Source organism: Podospora bellae-mahoneyi, chromosome 7 (genome assembly GCF_035222275.1).
Source record: "Podospora bellae-mahoneyi strain CBS 112042 chromosome 7, whole genome shotgun sequence".
Classification (NCBI taxonomy): Eukaryota; Fungi; Ascomycota; class Sordariomycetes; order Sordariales; family Podosporaceae; genus Podospora; species Podospora bellae-mahoneyi.
This window is the reverse complement of record NC_085886.1, coordinates 3,288,906-3,304,801: the sequence shown is the minus strand read 5'-3', so window position 1 is coordinate 3,304,801 and position 15,896 is coordinate 3,288,906. Positions and strand designations below refer to the sequence as shown.

General features: G+C 53.3%; 3 protein-coding genes across 3 annotated transcripts; all 3 read right to left on the bottom strand.

Moving 5' to 3' along the window:
* Positions 1-303: 303 nt before the first annotated feature.
* dot2 (ESCRT II complex subunit Dot2) lies at positions 304-1,125 on the bottom strand (the record flags this gene model as incomplete). Its single annotated transcript, XM_062882689.1, has 1 exon — positions 304-1,125. One exon carries the CDS (start codon positions 1,123-1,125, stop codon positions 304-306), a length of 822 nt encoding a protein of 273 aa, XP_062728757.1.
* Positions 1,126-1,592: 467 nt separating this feature from the next.
* QC761_711380 (uncharacterized protein) lies at positions 1,593-2,963 on the bottom strand (the record flags this gene model as incomplete). The annotated part of the gene is made up of 1 exon (XM_062882688.1): positions 1,593-2,963. One exon carries the CDS (start codon positions 2,961-2,963, stop codon positions 1,593-1,595), a length of 1,371 nt encoding a protein of 456 aa, XP_062728756.1.
* A 2,879-nt stretch (positions 2,964-5,842) lies between these two features.
* QC761_711370 (uncharacterized protein) lies at positions 5,843-11,402 on the bottom strand. The gene is made up of 4 exons (XM_062882687.1): positions 8,046-11,402; positions 7,600-7,780; positions 7,076-7,414; positions 5,843-7,011 (listed from the first exon to the last, which is right to left on the bottom strand). Exons 1-4 carry the CDS (start codon positions 8,733-8,735, stop codon positions 6,986-6,988), a joined length of 1,236 nt encoding a protein of 411 aa, XP_062728755.1. The 5' UTR covers positions 8,736-11,402; the 3' UTR covers positions 5,843-6,985.
* Between the last annotated feature and the right edge of the window lie 4,494 nt (positions 11,403-15,896).

The following is a 15,896-nucleotide window of genomic DNA, read 5'->3' as shown; positions in this document are numbered from 1 at the left end:
TTTTCATTCCTAGGACACAACCAGAACCTGTACAAACCGCAGTAACCTAGACCTTGAAAGCCTGTGAGGTAGGTTGCTTTTGGACCCAAATGATGAGGCCTGGTCTGGTCGGGGTTGAAAGCGCCTGTGTCTGCCTTGTGTATGGCGAGATGGGACGAATCCAGTGGCGTCTCCAGACAATGATGCCTGCAGTTTATCTTGAGGGCAACAAGACAGCATGATTTAGACAACGCCAAGCCGGTAGGGTGGAAATTTTCTCATCCACATCGGTTCAGCTCGTCAACAGCCATCATCACCACTCCCTCACCCCCCAAACCCACCACAGTCCTGCCCCTCCAGCATAAACCCAGGACTCCAGTAATCCCACTCACCCCCAGCCTGCTTATCAACCCACAGCATCCCCTCCCCGACCAAATCCTCCACCGCCGTCTTGGCCCTCGCCCTCGCCCACTTCAAATTCACCATCAACATCGAAACTGACACATACCCCAGCACCTGCACCGCCTCCAACACAGCACTCTGATCCGTATTCAGCTCCTTCGGCACCGACCGAATATACGGCTTCGACCCCACCCTCACAATCGAGTACGCCGACCCCAACGGCTTGAGCGTCCCTACCGCCCGCAGTACATCATCCTCCGTCAACCCCCCCCCTTCCGTCTGCCCCGGACCGCCCATCTGCTTCTCCTGCCTCACCTGCAGCAGCTCCCTCACCTTCCTCACCTCAATCAACCCCCCGTTCTCCCCCCTCGTGTCAGAGCAAACCTCCACCACTTTCACCGCGAGCTCAAAGTAAAAGTCGTTCACCGTCCTCCCTAGCAGCTGGCCCCAGATGGAGCTCTCCCCCCCCTTTCCCCCGCTGCCTTCGTGGCTGGCCGAGGCGGCCAGAAAGTCCACCCCGATGGCGGTGCACATCCGGGCAAACTGGGCGCGGAAAGAGGGGTTGGAGCGGATTTCTTTGCCGTGTTGCTGTGCAAACTGTTGGAGGAGGGAGCGAAAGACGGAGAGCTGAGTTTCGAGGGCTTGGGCGTTGGTGGTGCGGAGGGCGGTGCCGTGGTTTGCGTACGAGGCCGAGGTGAGGCGGGAGCGATCAAAGGCGGCGAGGCCGACGCCTTTGCGGGACATGATTTCGGTGTTAGGCTTTCCTTGGACTAATGAGAGCAGGGTGTTTTGGTGTTGGGGATTATAAGCAGGGTGAGTTGGTGAATGAGTGAGGTTGGTGACGAATGATGAATGAAAGCGGGTAGCTTCAAGGTGGGAGGCGGGGCGATGAGATAAGCAGCCACAGTTGGGGAATCCGGGGCAGTCCCACTGGGCCGTTCGCCCACAGCAACCACCGGAGGCACCGCTGGCTTGGTAAATAAACAGTGATTCAGGGGCACCTGTCAGCCACAATAAGCTTGCCAAATACGCAAGTTTGGTTATGACAGGACTCAAAGCACCAGCCCAACTTTACCAACAGCTTTCAAAAATCATTTTTCTGCACCATGCACCCAAAGACCAATCCAAGCCCCCACCGAGAAGATAACCACCAAAGAGCTGGGCCTTCAAATTGTCCCGCGTTCCAACACCACAACAAAGCGCCAACACAGCTAGTCGTTAAAGCTGACCAGCCCGATTTCTCTTCCCTTCTCGTCCAACTCAACCATAACCGGCTGATCATCATCATCTTCGCTATTCCAGTTCTCGTCCTCCTTTGCATCCTCATCCTCGCTACTGCTGCTGTCCTCTCTGTTGGCACCAGAACCCTTTCCCCCAAGGTCCCAGCCCAAACCAAACAAGAAGCATTCCAACTCTTCAAACCCCTTCCTGGCCTCCGTAATCTTCCCACTCTGCCCTGGAATACGAATTATCGTGTCCTGTCTAAAGCTCTCCAGCGCCTTCTTCAACCGTTCCCTGCTTCCCCTCTTGACCTGATACAACACCCTATCCGGATTCGGACCAGCCTCAGTCTTGGACTTCCCCTTGGCCCCACCCAACACAGGCGTGTTGTCCCCCTCAAGACACACCTCTGTGAAGTACAACTGGGCATGCAAAATCGTAATCATGTCCCCCACAAACTTGGGTCGTGCCCAAACCAAATCCCAGGATTTCAACACCACTCTCAACACCAAGTCCCACCAGTGCTCAAGGCAGGCCAGGTTGCTGAGCAAAGTTCCGGTCATAAAGGAGAATTGTATCTCGGAGAGTATCTCGTCCATAATTTCGTCGTGTGGTCTGCCAATTAATCTTCCGGACCCAGCTTCCCTCGGTATGTGGGAGAACGGGATAAAGTGAAACTGGCCATCGTATTTTGCTTGCATTGCTGAACTACTTTCCAGCGGCAGGTCTGGCCTGCAATCAGTAGTCGAATCGACAAGAAATTCGTTGTTACGTGGCTCCAATTTGTTTCGAGGAATGGTGTCGGTAGTAATATTATCCGTCAGGATGGCCCAGAGGGACCCAGGATCTCGTGACCAAAGCGGCTGCGAAGAGTCAGTGGGTGCAAACGAGTAATCAGCAACTGCCGGTTCACCACCGGACCGGCCCTTGTTGTTGGTCAGCCCATCAAGGGTGTATGGTACGAGTTTCTCGAAATCCGCTCTGTCAACAGCATCCTTCTTCTCCTCAGGAGTCGGTTCGGCCAGCACCTCGTTGAACTTGTCCCACTTTATGATCCAAAAATCTTTCCGCCAATTTTTTGACACGAACCAGTACCCTGACCGGAAGGGAGCACCTGGTTGCTGCACCCAAAGAAAATGACGCCCTGGCGGGATTTTCTGAAACCCTTGGAGGCTGGTGGTGGTAGTCATGGTCATCAGGTCGAGCCCAACGGTGAAGTTGTCTGGTAGGTCTAGTATCCGTAATGCGTCCCTGATGCTCTCGTGCCATTCATCATTTTCATTTGGCCGTACAGTGATATCCTGCTCGAGTACATGGCCGGCATTTTGATCCCGTGTGCTTGGTTGTGTGATTTGTTCCATGATGTCAGAGGGTGTTGACATGATATGCGTTGATAGCCGAGGATTTGGAAATAAGGTATGTCGTTCCTGGCAGCCAAAAAACAGGGGAATGCCTTGCAGAGAAGGGGTTATCTGATACCTTCGCTGCAAAAAAAAAAGTTATCCCCTTTTTATTTTGCGGGTGAGCGCGGGAGGGTCTTGAAATGGTGTGAATATAAGGTTTTAAGGTGAGCTGCTGGTGCCTCAACCTTTCCTGAAATCTGCCAACCGAAAAATGACTGGGCAGTCTCCACACACACACACACCGCTGCAGATTGCTGCACTTTCAAGCTGATCACTGGCTGTCATCCGCAAACCGAAAGGCTGTCAAAATTTCAAGGTAGAGCTGCAAATAGTTTTCCAGGTTGTTTTTGTCTCTGCGAATAGATAGTGACTCTAGCTGAGTTGTGTACATGGTGGTGGAACGGCCAAACTGAAGACAAGCTGCATGAATTGGCTGCGCTAGACTCGTCTTTTACTTGGCGCATTTGGCTTCCTCTTTTTAGAACCCATGCACGTAATTGCTCTTATTATTCCTAGACCCGGGCATCGCGTGTGCAAAAGCAAGCCACCTCCGTTTGCAAAGTGGAGGTGGGTCCGGGGGAATGGGGCGGAGCCGCGGCGGCGACACGGGACGGGATGATTACCCGCTGACCGTTGATCCGGGGGAGCGCACGGGGCGATCGTCAAAAAGTCAACCAGGGACAGGCCCGCTCGCCCGGGCTTGGGGGGGAGGGGGGCGGACGAGGCTAAGCAAACAAGCGCGCACAGTGCAGCCCGTACGGAGCCGCGGCCTTTTAGTGCCAAACTTGGGTGACGGGCTCTTCACCTCAGCTTCCTTCTAAAACATGTCGTCCCGTCCCGGTTCCAGTGCGCCGGTATGACGGACCCTGCGGTAGTGTGCGGGACGGGCTGGGATGGCCAGATGGTAACGGAAAGGGAGCTAAACAAGTCTTTTTTCCTTTTTCTCACTAGGCTTTTTAGCCCTGTGCGACGCAACCATCACAAAACGTGGCAGGCATGGGGCATGGATGGCACCAGAATGGAGCGAAGGAATGCTAAGGTAAAGAGACTGAACCGTTGGAGTGCATATGCAACCAAGTCTTGGTGATGGTAGGTTAAGGTAGGTACAGTACATTACATTACCTACTCCTTATCAACAGAGTAAGAGAGAGACGAGAAGAGCCAGGTCAAACGTTGCCCAACTGCTCGTATTTTCCCCCCTGCTGTGCGGTTGAGAAAACTCCTCGTCCTGTCTCCCCGGCACAATTATCTATCAACGAGCCCTGTGGTCTGGTTATCTGGCCCGTTGTATCAGTGTCAGGTCGTACGTACCTGCACAATGCACAGCATCATCCATCCATACAGTATCACCCACTGCTTTTCCAACGGGCCACAACACTTGGCATGCTGCAGGGCACATGGAGTTTAGGGTAGGCACTGCCCTCGAGCATTTTATGGGACAGCAAGGTAGCAACCGTCACACCGAGCCCACTGACTGCAGCATGTAGTTGATTTAAACGAGAGTCATCGGGTCCCCTTTTTGTGATTATCCGTATCTGCAACCCGCCCCGGCTGCTCTCCCTCGGCTCCAGTCAATTGGGTTCCAACATGTCGGTCCTTTTCCCGGTCCCGGTCCCGGTCCTTGGCTGGCAGATTCCGACAATCCATGTCCGTCTTGCTTCCATGTTTCTTGCACTGTCACCCCATCCCGTCGTCATGTGCCGGGTGGGATATGTGCAGCAAGCATGTGTGCTGCTTCCTGCGCGTACAGTAGCATTCGCTTTTCTCGTCAGATCATTCCCGGCAGGCTGGCACTCGGGAAGAGCAAAAAGCTGCTTATTTCAACCTTTGCATAGCAAGTGAGTATAGCTCCCAGTCCCCCCTTCTTTCTCTTCCGGTATATCCTCCCCCCACCCCTTCCCCCCTTCCATCCCTTCCATCCCAGCTGGTCTCTTCTCAAGCAACCAAAGTATGACAAGTGTCACCCAAAAAGCAAGTCATCTGCCTCGCATATTCTTCTCGTCCTCGGCAACACTCATGTAACCCACAGGCTTTGCTGCTGTACACCAACCTGGCGAAGAGAAAACCGTCGATCAACAAACTTTTAGTTTTCGTTAAATTATTCCACCATCCATCCCTCCCCTTCCCGGCCCGCTCCCGAAAGACAACCTCCCGCACCGGCCCGATTAAACCCCCCAATGCCAAAGAAGAAAAAGAAGAAAAGAAAAGTGTGGTTACACAACGCTAGCTAAGCAACTGCGTCATCCCAACAGCAACCCCCTGTCGCAGTTCACTCAGTTTTGACAACCACTCCCCCCCTTCTTCCAGAAGAAGAACAGTAAAAATGACTACAATGTATATATACATTTTCCACTCAGTTAACTAGCCTGTATTTTCCGTAATAATTAAAACGTCGGCAGCACACCCAACGTTATTACCCCTGAGGAAGAAAAAAACCACAACTCAACAAAAACCGTTGACGATGCATGGCTGGGCAGTCCGCCACCGAGACAAAACATCCCAACGTTACAACACAGCTTAATCGCTAGGGGTCACCCCGGCCATGGCGTCAAAGTTCGTCTACAGATACAAAGACAGGGCAGGTAAGGAAGGTCTTGTACCTCGCAAGTACCGGTACTTCTGTATACCTGCCCTTTTGCTCTCGGCCACCTGCCGCCTCGAGGAAGTTCTCGTCCTACAACTGCGTCCCGCCGTTTGTGGCACCTTCTCAACAGTGGGAACGTGTTCGTCTTCTAGAAGAATAAACTAAAAAGGTTCGGACGGTAGCTGCAGCAGCATCGCACATGGAAAGTTCTTGTCAAAAGGGTTACGCAACACAGGAACAAAGATCAGAGAACGGGAAGGTAGAGCGCTTGGCTGTTGTTTGTTGGAGTTTTACAATTTTGATCCTCGAGTTTCTAGATAAGTTCCGCTCTGCTTCTTGAGAGGGAGGCGGCGGTTGGATATTCCTCTTCCTCGCCTCATATGTATGTGGACATGAGCCTGATCTGGTTTTTTCCCATACCAAGTCAGAGCCCATCCCACGGCGTGCTTATATAACGTAGCAAATGCTTGGGTAGGTGGACGGTCGCCGTATCATATGCAACCGCACCTTTTCCATTGCCTGCTGGCGAAGCCGCACCACGAGCAATCCAGGGAACGGCTTTCCAGTTGCCAGGGCCGATCGTCGGCGGCAATGCCAGTAGTCAATGACAAAGGCACCTCCCAGCATGATCAAATTATGCACGCCTTTTCCTTGCTCTCCACCCTTTGCTTGCGTCTGTTCCGAGCATTGTGCCATGCTCCTCACTCAACAACGCACAAAGCCATCACCCATCCTTCTCTCGTTTTCACCGACTGCCAACACGCACCTCCCATACCTCCTGTTCCCTATTTCCTCATCTCTATAATTTTTCTTTCAAAGCCTTGCAAAACAAACTCGCAAAACACCCCCCGCTCTCAATTTGATTTGATGTGCAGGAAAGAGAAGAATAGACATGTAGACATAAACAATAAGCGAGAATTCAATCAAGACACAGACAACTCCACACATCCGCCAACCAAGCATTCTCCATCCCCGGGGTATTTCCTCCACAACCGAAAAATGAAAAAGAGGTCTCGCAACCCTCCCAGAAAGTATACAGTTTTGGTAAGATAACATTAGCGCGGGAAGGTTGCCAAAAACAACAACACAAGAACCACAACAAACACCTTCAACCCAATGCTCCGAGACAGCCATGACTTTGTAAATGCTCCGCTCCGACCAAACCTGTCGATACCAACCTAGCTCCCCTATCCTCGTCAGCCGACCTCGAAAATTATCGGCAGCTTGTGTGAACGCTCCACAAAAATCAAAGTAAAGCCATATCAGCGCTTCCTTTCGACCGGCTCTACGGCACGAAGTGTAGACATGACGCCATGAGTATCTCAAGCATTTAGCTCCATGGTGGCATTGTGCCATCGTCATAACCTGCTCCACTCTATCACAAAGCCTCCTCCCTCTAGTGGTTGTTTTGGCCGCCGTTGTCTTCAGCAAAGCAGTGTGTTAGAATGCAACATTGCCGACAGCATGCCCGATCAGGGTTACATACGCTGGTTATACATTGGCTGAGATGTTTGACCGTACGTAGGGGGCGAGTAGCTGGGGTAGACGTGAGCAGCGCTCTGGTACTCGGAAAGAGGCTGCTGCATGCCCGCCGAAGGAGGGGCAGGGTACTGAGCAGGACCGTAGCCAATCGGCGGGAGCTGAACGGCCCTCGAACCCGAATATGTGGTGGATGGTTGGGCACCGTCGGCGACGGAGGAATCCGCCGTGCCTTGCGCAGCAGCGGCGGAGGCGGCAGCCTGGCGTTGGCGCTCTTCTTCCGCCTTCCTTTGAGCTTCCTCCTCCTTCTTGCGCGCCTTCCACTCTTTACGTATTTCCTTGAATTCTACGAGGCGCACAAGTTAGTTATCAGTCGGGACATGGCGTTGTTATTGAATACCAACAGGCCGGTTCGACCCAGCGCTAGCCCGCGAGGACGCAACGCCAAAGGGAACCAAAACTCAGGAAACCAAAACAAGAGCGCGCTGGTGCGGCACTAAACTGAGCAACACAATGAAAAGGCACACATACCTTCAGGAGTCCTCTTGTTTCCATGGCCCTGCATGGTGACATGCGCATTGAGATGGTTGAGTGTCCCATAGGCCTTTTCGCACCCATTCCACCCGCACTTATACATGCGCTCGATTTCTTCATATCTTCTCCGAGGGCGTTTATGTTGTTGCGCGCCCGGAATTGGCACGAATGAGTACACCTGCGCCACAGCCGTTAGCAAACTGTCGCTTCCCAATCTTTCAACCTCTGCGCCATTCCGATCGTTGTTCTCGACCCCCCTCCAAACCCCTGATTGCCTGCTTACAAGTGGAGCCACGCCGATTCCACAGACAATAAGATACCAGCAGAGTCCGATGCCGGAGCGTCCTCCCCCCCAAAAAAAAGAAACACACCATAGTCCCATACCCGCCGCATCTCTTCGAGCGCGAAGTGCTGTTCTGGAAAGGAAGACACACCAAACTCACCTGATTAGGTCGTGGTTGAGCAGCTGCCGATGCTGATGGGGCGAAGACAGCGTGGTGGCCTCCGGTCATAACCCCGCCAGGGGACTGATAGGTGGCCCAATCTGGTCGACTTGTCTGGTAAACACCCGAGTGGGCGTATTGGTGGGACATGTCTTGATGAGGAGCGGCGTAGGGTGAATATTGCGGATGAGAATACGTCGTCGGGCTTGCTGCGGCGATTGATGGATCTATAGGTACTCCGCTGTCAGATCTGGCTTGCTGCGGGTTGTGATGGCTACGCCCATCTTGTAAAGGCAACGGACTGGTTGGTGTTTGCGCCATACCTCCACTGCTGCCTTGGTGGTTGCTGGCCGGGTGGTAGGAACGCTGGAGATGGGTGTCCGGAAAAGTGCCGTTGGCAGACCGGGCCGAGTGAGGAGGATACACGCTGTACTCTGAAGAAGTTGGCGTGCCTGCTGCCGGGTACGCGGTTGCTGACCTCACTTCTGGCTGCTGAGAATATGTTGTTGATGCAACCGTAGCAGGATCTACAGAAGAGGCCTCAGATTGGGCGTCGCCGACGGTACTAGGATAAGGCGAAGGCAAACCTGAATAGTCGGCAGTGCGTTCCATATGCTGTTTGCCTGGCAGCTGTTCCTGGCCAGGGCGGGGGAGCGATGTAGCCTGCTGTGGTGGAAGCTCCCTAAGCATACTCCCGTCTGGGTGGAATCGGCGTGAAGCGAGCTGCTGGTGGAGGCGTAAAGCGGGAGGTCTGGCGGATTGAAAGATGGCTGCTTTCGTCCCAAGTAGCGGGCGGCGGCGGGAACAATGTATTAAGGCGTTCAGACAGACAAGGGGTAGAGGGCTGTAGCCTTGATGAATCGTCGATGACCCGGCACCTGATAGCTCGAGGACCGGCGATGCTGGCGCTCTTATTTAGCTTTGTTGGGCCCAGACGGTCTTCCTCTTGGTAGCTCTGAGGGGACTCCGCAGAACCAGGGTCCTTGTACTTGACTCGATGGGGGCTTGTTGATAGGCGTCCACCAAGCAGATCAATCCAGTCACCAGACAAGGATGGTTCTGACTTTCAAGAGATCCACCCTTGGCGGAAAAAAAAGTTTGGCTAAAATGCGCCCAGTGCCTCTCTCCCTCTGCCACTGCACGATTCTCTTTTCAGGGCGAAGGCGCTAAAAGGGCTAGAAAAGTGGCTCTCCCTCTCGACAGTACGGGATAGCTTGATGGGTCTGTTTTAAGGTTTGTGCTTTGCTGAGGACTGACTCTGTTGATCGACGACGGCGGCTTGTCGTCGCTGATGTATGTAAACAGCTTGTGATGATGGAGGATGCTGTGTGGTGATGAAGCCTGTCGCCTCTGCGAAAAGAGAGGCACGTTCCAGATGCTGATTGACGTGCAGACTGAAGTCGGGAGCCGCCCTCCTGAGAAATGCGCGAGGAAAAATCGAGCTTAGTGCGGGAGGACGCGAATTTTATACAGGTGTGGTGAGTGGGAAATGAGATAGATGGGTACCGGTAAGCTGTATGGTCCAAACCTAGCAGGGCCGGTATAATTCTCCAGTTGCAACAGATGAAGGGGTGGTCACCCCAGTTCAGGCTACCCACTGTGATGGTGCGCGTGGACGAAAGTGAATGAGAGGGAGGGGTTGACGTTCTCGAATCGTTGACAAGATGAGTGGAGCCCGTGTGGAGGAGGATGTGCTGAGCCTGGGCAGGCACGTCCTGCACAAAATGGCTAGTAATTACTGGAAGTCGGTGAAGGTGTAAATACAATATGTTAGTTGACCTTGAAGGCCTGTTGAGATGTCCTCAGAAGCGTGTACTGCTTGCTGTCTTTTGTCTTTTTTGACGCGTGGTCCAGGCGAGTTATCACGTATGGAGTGGCTTGCTTTGGAAGGCCACCTCAGACAACAGGCAGGCGCTGCGTGAATTGAGCCGATGCTTGGTATGTATGTAGTGTAGATGCTGGGGTCCTTGCGAATGGGTGCTTGCGGTTGCTGAACGCTGGGCAGCAGCAGAATGGGACACCAGCCGACCTGGAGCAACAAGGAATCCCCACCAGCCCACAAGTGATCGGGACAGGGGACTGACTGATGATACCCAGGTAGGTTACTGCGGAGTGTGCGGTCAAAAGGCAGTACGGGCCGGGGTTTGTTGTTTTTTTGTTGTTGTCAGTTCCCGGCTTCTGGCCGCCTTCCGTTTCTCGTTACCCGTCGACAACACACGGCGACCGGCTGTTTCTACGATTTCCGGTGAAATAAGGCGGGCAATAGGTAATCGTTTTCGCCTTCGGGGACCCTCGGCCTTTGATGATCCAGCGACTGTCCAGGTTGCCCCCAGGGTTTGCGCTTTCTCTTATCGAAGTCGCAGGATAATTCAGCTAAAAAAAGCGGGCAGCCAGCCAATCGCCCATGCAACCCCGGCTTCCTGGTCTGGTGCGAGCCCACCTCAGGTGGATTTGCCTGCCAGGATGTGCCCTCCTGCTGAGCTCCCCCCCCTCAATGCCCAGCTGTGGGTTAATGACTCGTGGCTCGAACCTCTTGCTGGTGAGGGACCGTCAAGTCCAATCTGTGGCCCGAGATGCTGAGCGTGGTTGGAGCTATTGTTGCAGGCTGTCGGCACGTAAGAAGCCCTCCTCCGAGCGGTTCAGCGGACAGTGAGGAAGTGGTAAATGTATGCAGATGTTAAGTTGTGGTCAGTGTTTGTGTGGTTCGGAGAGGTTGCAGCGTGTCTGTGCTTTTTTGACGCGCTTGGGACGGAATGGTGGGTCGAACAAGAAGGGCAACTGCCCAAAAGAATTGGGGCAACCAGCTCGCAAATCCTGCCGATGGGCCGTTGTTTTTGTTTCCCCTCTTGGCTCCTGCTAATGGGGGATAAAAAGTCCAGAGGGAAGTGGCGGCAGAGAGGTCCAGGTTGTGTGGTGTGCAAGGTGTGGCAAAGAGACGGGTAATGTGACTGGCTGGTTCTGCGTGAATGAATATGCCGAGTATGTGCAGGTATCTGTGCATGCTGCATTCTGCATCGATCAAGAATTCAGCATTGACCTTTGCTCTCTTTCTACCCACCATCTCGTTTCCACGCTTCATTATGTTGTCTTGCCCGAAAAAAACCACGATCTTCTCGAAACCCAGGTTCCGAAGAAGGAATTGCTACATGCTAGGGAAGATGACTACACTATCTGGAATAGGGTAGGAGCGCGGCTCACCCCAAGAAACACGGCTTTGCAGAGTAACCCTGGGCTGGTGCATTGCATTCCGGGGTCCAGTAGCTGCCATGTGCGGAACACTGTGTGGTTCCAAAGAGGTGGCTGGAAAAAGATCAGTCGGGAAAGCCATTAAGCGAGGATCTTCGCAACTTATTTAAATTTCCGCACTAGCTCGATGGATCGAAAGGTGATGAGTTGATCTCTGAGAAGAGCTTCCCGCCGATCAATATTCACAAGCAGTTTTTTGGGATTTCAAAGCATCATCGGTTCAACGTAATATTGTGCGGCGCAAGAACACAGTCACACACATAGTAAGCACAGGGCGGACCTCGGGAATGCCACGTGCTTCGTCTGTTTTGCCAGGCCCCAGTTTCAGCGGCCGCCGCCAGTGTGCATGGCATGAATGCTATATTTACAGGCGAAGCGTCTGGGAGGTTACGTCGCGGTGGCCATCTCCGACCGCGTGGCCAGCATGGGAAATCTGCGAGAAGAAAATGCGGAAGAAAAGAAGAGCCAAGAACCGAGAGAACGTACGCAGTAGCACTGATCGGTGTGGTGTGTTACCTGGCACCAAGTTCTCCCGAGACATAGCGTAAGCAGATGTCCTCCTCTCTGCCAAATCAGAACCACAGACAGCATCCCATCTCGCGGCCAAAGTTCCGAAGTTCCCTGCGATATGCGTTTCAAGCCGTCCATGTTTCTTGATCGAGTAGCGGGACAAACCAACCGTGGCTCCGTGGACACCAGCGGGCGGGAGTGAGTTGAATTAAGGTTTCGCACTTGCGGTGTTGTGGCGAAACTAAATTAGCGTGCTAAGCTTGATTTTCAGAGCAGCGAAAATCCGGGGCAGCTGGGGTGCCTGGTGTGATGCCGTCGCGAACGTAAATAGCTTGCGCACTAATCGGGGATTTGACCGGCCACGCCGGGAAAATCGTAGAAGGCATCGCTGACATCCAGAAGATATCTCGTCCGGGGACAGAAACATGAATGTGACTGCCTACAAGCCACAGCGCTGTGTCTGGCTGGTTTGTCCGACCTCGTAACGACAGGATTTGGTTGTGAAGCAAGGTGTGAGCATCACCTGTTGATAGCTTGTTACTAGCCAACGACTCCTTGCTTTCAGCTGGTGAGCTTGGCCAAACATGGCTCTTCTCCACCAACCCCATCCTCCACCGTCGCCAGTTTCAGGGAAACCGGCAATGGCGATTGCGATCACTGCTGTATGCCTGTGCTGCCCAGTAGCGCCGATCTGGGCTAAATATTGGCTCAGAGGGAAGAGCAGAACTTGACTCGGATAACTGACAAGTCACACACAGCTGCTTCCTGATCACGGGCCAAAGGTTGTGCGAGGGAGTTTGAGAGCTGATGGGGGCTTCTAGAGGCGGTCTAGAACACAGGTTTTTAGTCACGCCCAGACAGGGACAAGCTGAATGCGACAGAACCTGATGCTTTTGTTGCCAGGTGTTTTGGATGGGCGGCCGGTGGTTAGCTGGAAGCAAAAGAGCGGGCGAGAGAAGCAAAGTAACAAGAAATAAAGGAAGAAATCAACTGATACTAAGTACGATAAAGGCCAGCTTATGGTCGGCCCAAAACCTACATGAGCTTGTCGCTAAAAGCAGTTAGTGAGATGATCTGTCAAGGGCAAAGTTGACAGATCTCAACCGACCCGGTGGTTTGGATCACACTAAAACCGCGTGTGATGTCTTGGAGGGGCACGGTGCCAATGCCTGATGCCGAGGAGTCCAAGCCACCGGCTGCATCAGATTGCCAGCCTCAGTTCAGCAGAACATCACAAAGAAGCGGCTCCGACGATGAGGATAGTCGTGGCAACTGGCTGGAACCTCGACTGCCATCTGGGGCGGCTTGACAGAATCACCATGCAATGGAATTTGGGACTGACCTTTGCTCGATGGTTGGCTGAAAGGACACCCGACTCTTCCCGTCAAATTATTGAATTGAGATCAAAGTATGACTGAACAAATTGGTCACTCCAGGCCGTTAGTAAGAAACATTCGTTTTTTACCTAAATGTAGGTTATCAGGTTCGCCACGTGCTGGCCAGGTCAACTCTGATATCGAACAGCTTAAGAACGTTTCGGGCCTGTGGGAACGTTGAAGAAAGCAGACAAGATTAATTTGTCATGCGCCAGTTTTTATTCTCGTTCGATCTCCGTCCAATTCATTGTGGCTCGTCATCTGCAACACGGGCCGAAGGGCTCACATTGTGATCTTACTGAGCTGGACGTTGCGTGGGAGTAAGCGGGATGGCAATCGACATGACACCACAATAGAAAGAGCGGTGGGAGAGATGCATTCGAATACGAACGAAAGCAAATACAAAAAGCCACCGCCAGGGTTGCCACAGATACCTATGCAATACTCCGAACAGGAGATAGAGTAACCAAGGGGGCGGGTGCGGGCGAGCACCACCCGCAAATGGCCGCTATGAACGGGCCGGGCCATGCTTTCAAAGAGAAATGGAATGCCCCTCGGCCGAGAGACGGCTTCGGCTCCCACATCCCAGTTCGACACATAAAGGCGACCTACTAGGAAGCGGGAATACACAGACGTTCCTGACTAGCAAAGAACGCTTGACCTTCTATGTCGCAGGAAAAGGCTGGGCTCGCGAATCTGGCACCAAAGCATGGCAGCAGCCGCCACAAAAAGCTGTTCCGTTTGTGGAAGCTTTCACGACGAGACGGGTATTTCTGTCAGGGGCGGCTGATCCTTTCCAGCTACATGCACTTTTGGGTAGTGTACTCGACGTTTCTTTTTGTGGTATTTCGAAGAGCCGATGACACTCTCCAGGATCATCACACGCGCATGCTTGCATCACCGCTTTATGTCAATACAGTGCAGCTGTCGATATTCAAGCAGAGCCGGCGAAACAGGAGGGCGGGATTGCATGCTGGGGCCCGGGTCCTTTGTGGGGTCCTCGTCCCGACTCCCTGGAGGGGTGAAAATTATTGCCCGAACTGGGAAGTATTTGCGCTAAATTTCTCGCGGCAGGCACGCGAATATTCGCGACTCCAGAACCCGGCTGCCGGGATGGCCAGCGTCGACAGCATTGCGCCATGGTACTTAGCAATTTATTGCTCCGCTCCTTTCCCCCCCTGTGGCTGCAGGAAGCCCAACTTACTGGTGATAGGATCACGGCCGCGAAGGCGGCGGCAATTGCAAGGCAAAAAGCGGCTCTTATTGCCCCCAATTTACATGTGGTGCGTTTGCCGGTGTTGCGGTGAGACTCCTCTGGGTGAGAGCGATATTGGAAAAAAGAACTTTCACATCTTTTGTTACCGCGGCACCCGTGGGACCACATGACGTGCGCTGGGCCTCCCGGCATCATGGATGGAGACCTGCCACCCTGCCCACACACCTTTGTACCCAATGTGGTGACGGTGTGCGGAGCGTCGCCAACAAATCATGCTGCACGCAATTGGACAGGAAGAGGAATCTCCGGTGGTCGGCCGGCATGGATGGCATGGATGGCATGGTGATCTCAGGCATCATGAACTGGATGAATGAGCGTGCCCGACAGAGGGGAAAGCAGCAAAAGTACCTACACTCCCACTGTTTGTTGTACATACATCATGGTATCTGCGGCGCGCTCTTGGGGCACGGTTGCAGCTCGGCTAACTCCATACGGCAAACCGACCAGCCTTTTCTCGTCAGAGTGTGCGATGTTTCCTGGAGCTCGCGCTGATGGGCTGCAGTTTGACATCGACGTGGTTTTGTGAGGTGGTGATTGATACTGATGTTGGTCTAGTGTAATCTACATTGGTCGGAAGGATACTGCTAAAACAAGCTAGCTGATTTCCCACTGGCTGTAGGGTGGTGACTGTAAATCCCGTCAGAATGGTACAGCCGGCGCTCGCAGGAGACAGCTTCATCCCAACGAGGCGGGAAGGCCAGAGCCCCAAGTTTGGGGGGCCGTTCACAGAATCCGTCTCGGACGCTTCCATGCAGCTGGGTTGAGTCCATTGTACACCATCACATCACCCTTTCTGGCGGCTGCTTGTAGTAGTGTGGTTTTGCGACCTTATTTAGTCTCACTGGGTGTCAAACTTGAAACTTGTTCATGGGAAGGTGCGGGAGGGAAGGTCCAGCCGATGAGGAAACCGTGCGATTCCAGACGCAGCTGCAGTCCTGCACGTGATGGTGGTGACAATATCACTTTCCTCACCTGCAGCACGGCCTTGGACATTGACACATGGCTTTTCTTGATTTTTCGACCTGTCTACGACGGTTTGACGAAGGTCCTTCCTTTTCCCCCTCCCGGATTACGGAAGCGAAATAATGATTGGAGCATAGACACAACATCTCATACCATGTTCTCGATCGACCAGCACACTTCGACTCACTCATCGAAGAGCAACAACCAAGTGCCGCGTATTCGTATGGGCCGGATTGGTGTTGCCGTGTGCCTGCACGCGGGCTGCGCTGGGACACCAACAATGCAACACCCTCTTTTCGGACAAAACCCCTCTGATCTGATTTGATATGGCGAGGAGGGGTCAGAGCCTTGACGGCGGTCGATTGGAGGTTTTGGAAAATGGAAAGGCAGGCAGGCAGGCGGTCGGCTATCACTCCAGTTCGTCCGCTGGCTCCGCATTTCGCTTTGGGCCTCGTCCGTCTCCACACGCTCCAGTCAGTG

Excerpts from the sequence above, each read along its gene's own strand:
- QC761_711370 (XM_062882687.1), bottom strand. The coding sequence starts at position 8,735 with ATGCTTAGGGAGCTTCCACCACAGCAGGCTACATCGCTCCCCCGCCCT. Across the intron at positions 7,781-8,045 it reads CTCAACCACGACCTAATCAG|GTGTACTCATTCGTGCCAAT; the intron begins GTGAGTTTGGTG and ends GCTGTGGCGCAG. Across the intron at positions 7,012-7,075 it reads TCAGCCAATGTATAACCAGC|ACAACGGCGGCCAAAACAAC; the intron begins GTATGTAACCCT and ends GCTTTGCTGAAG.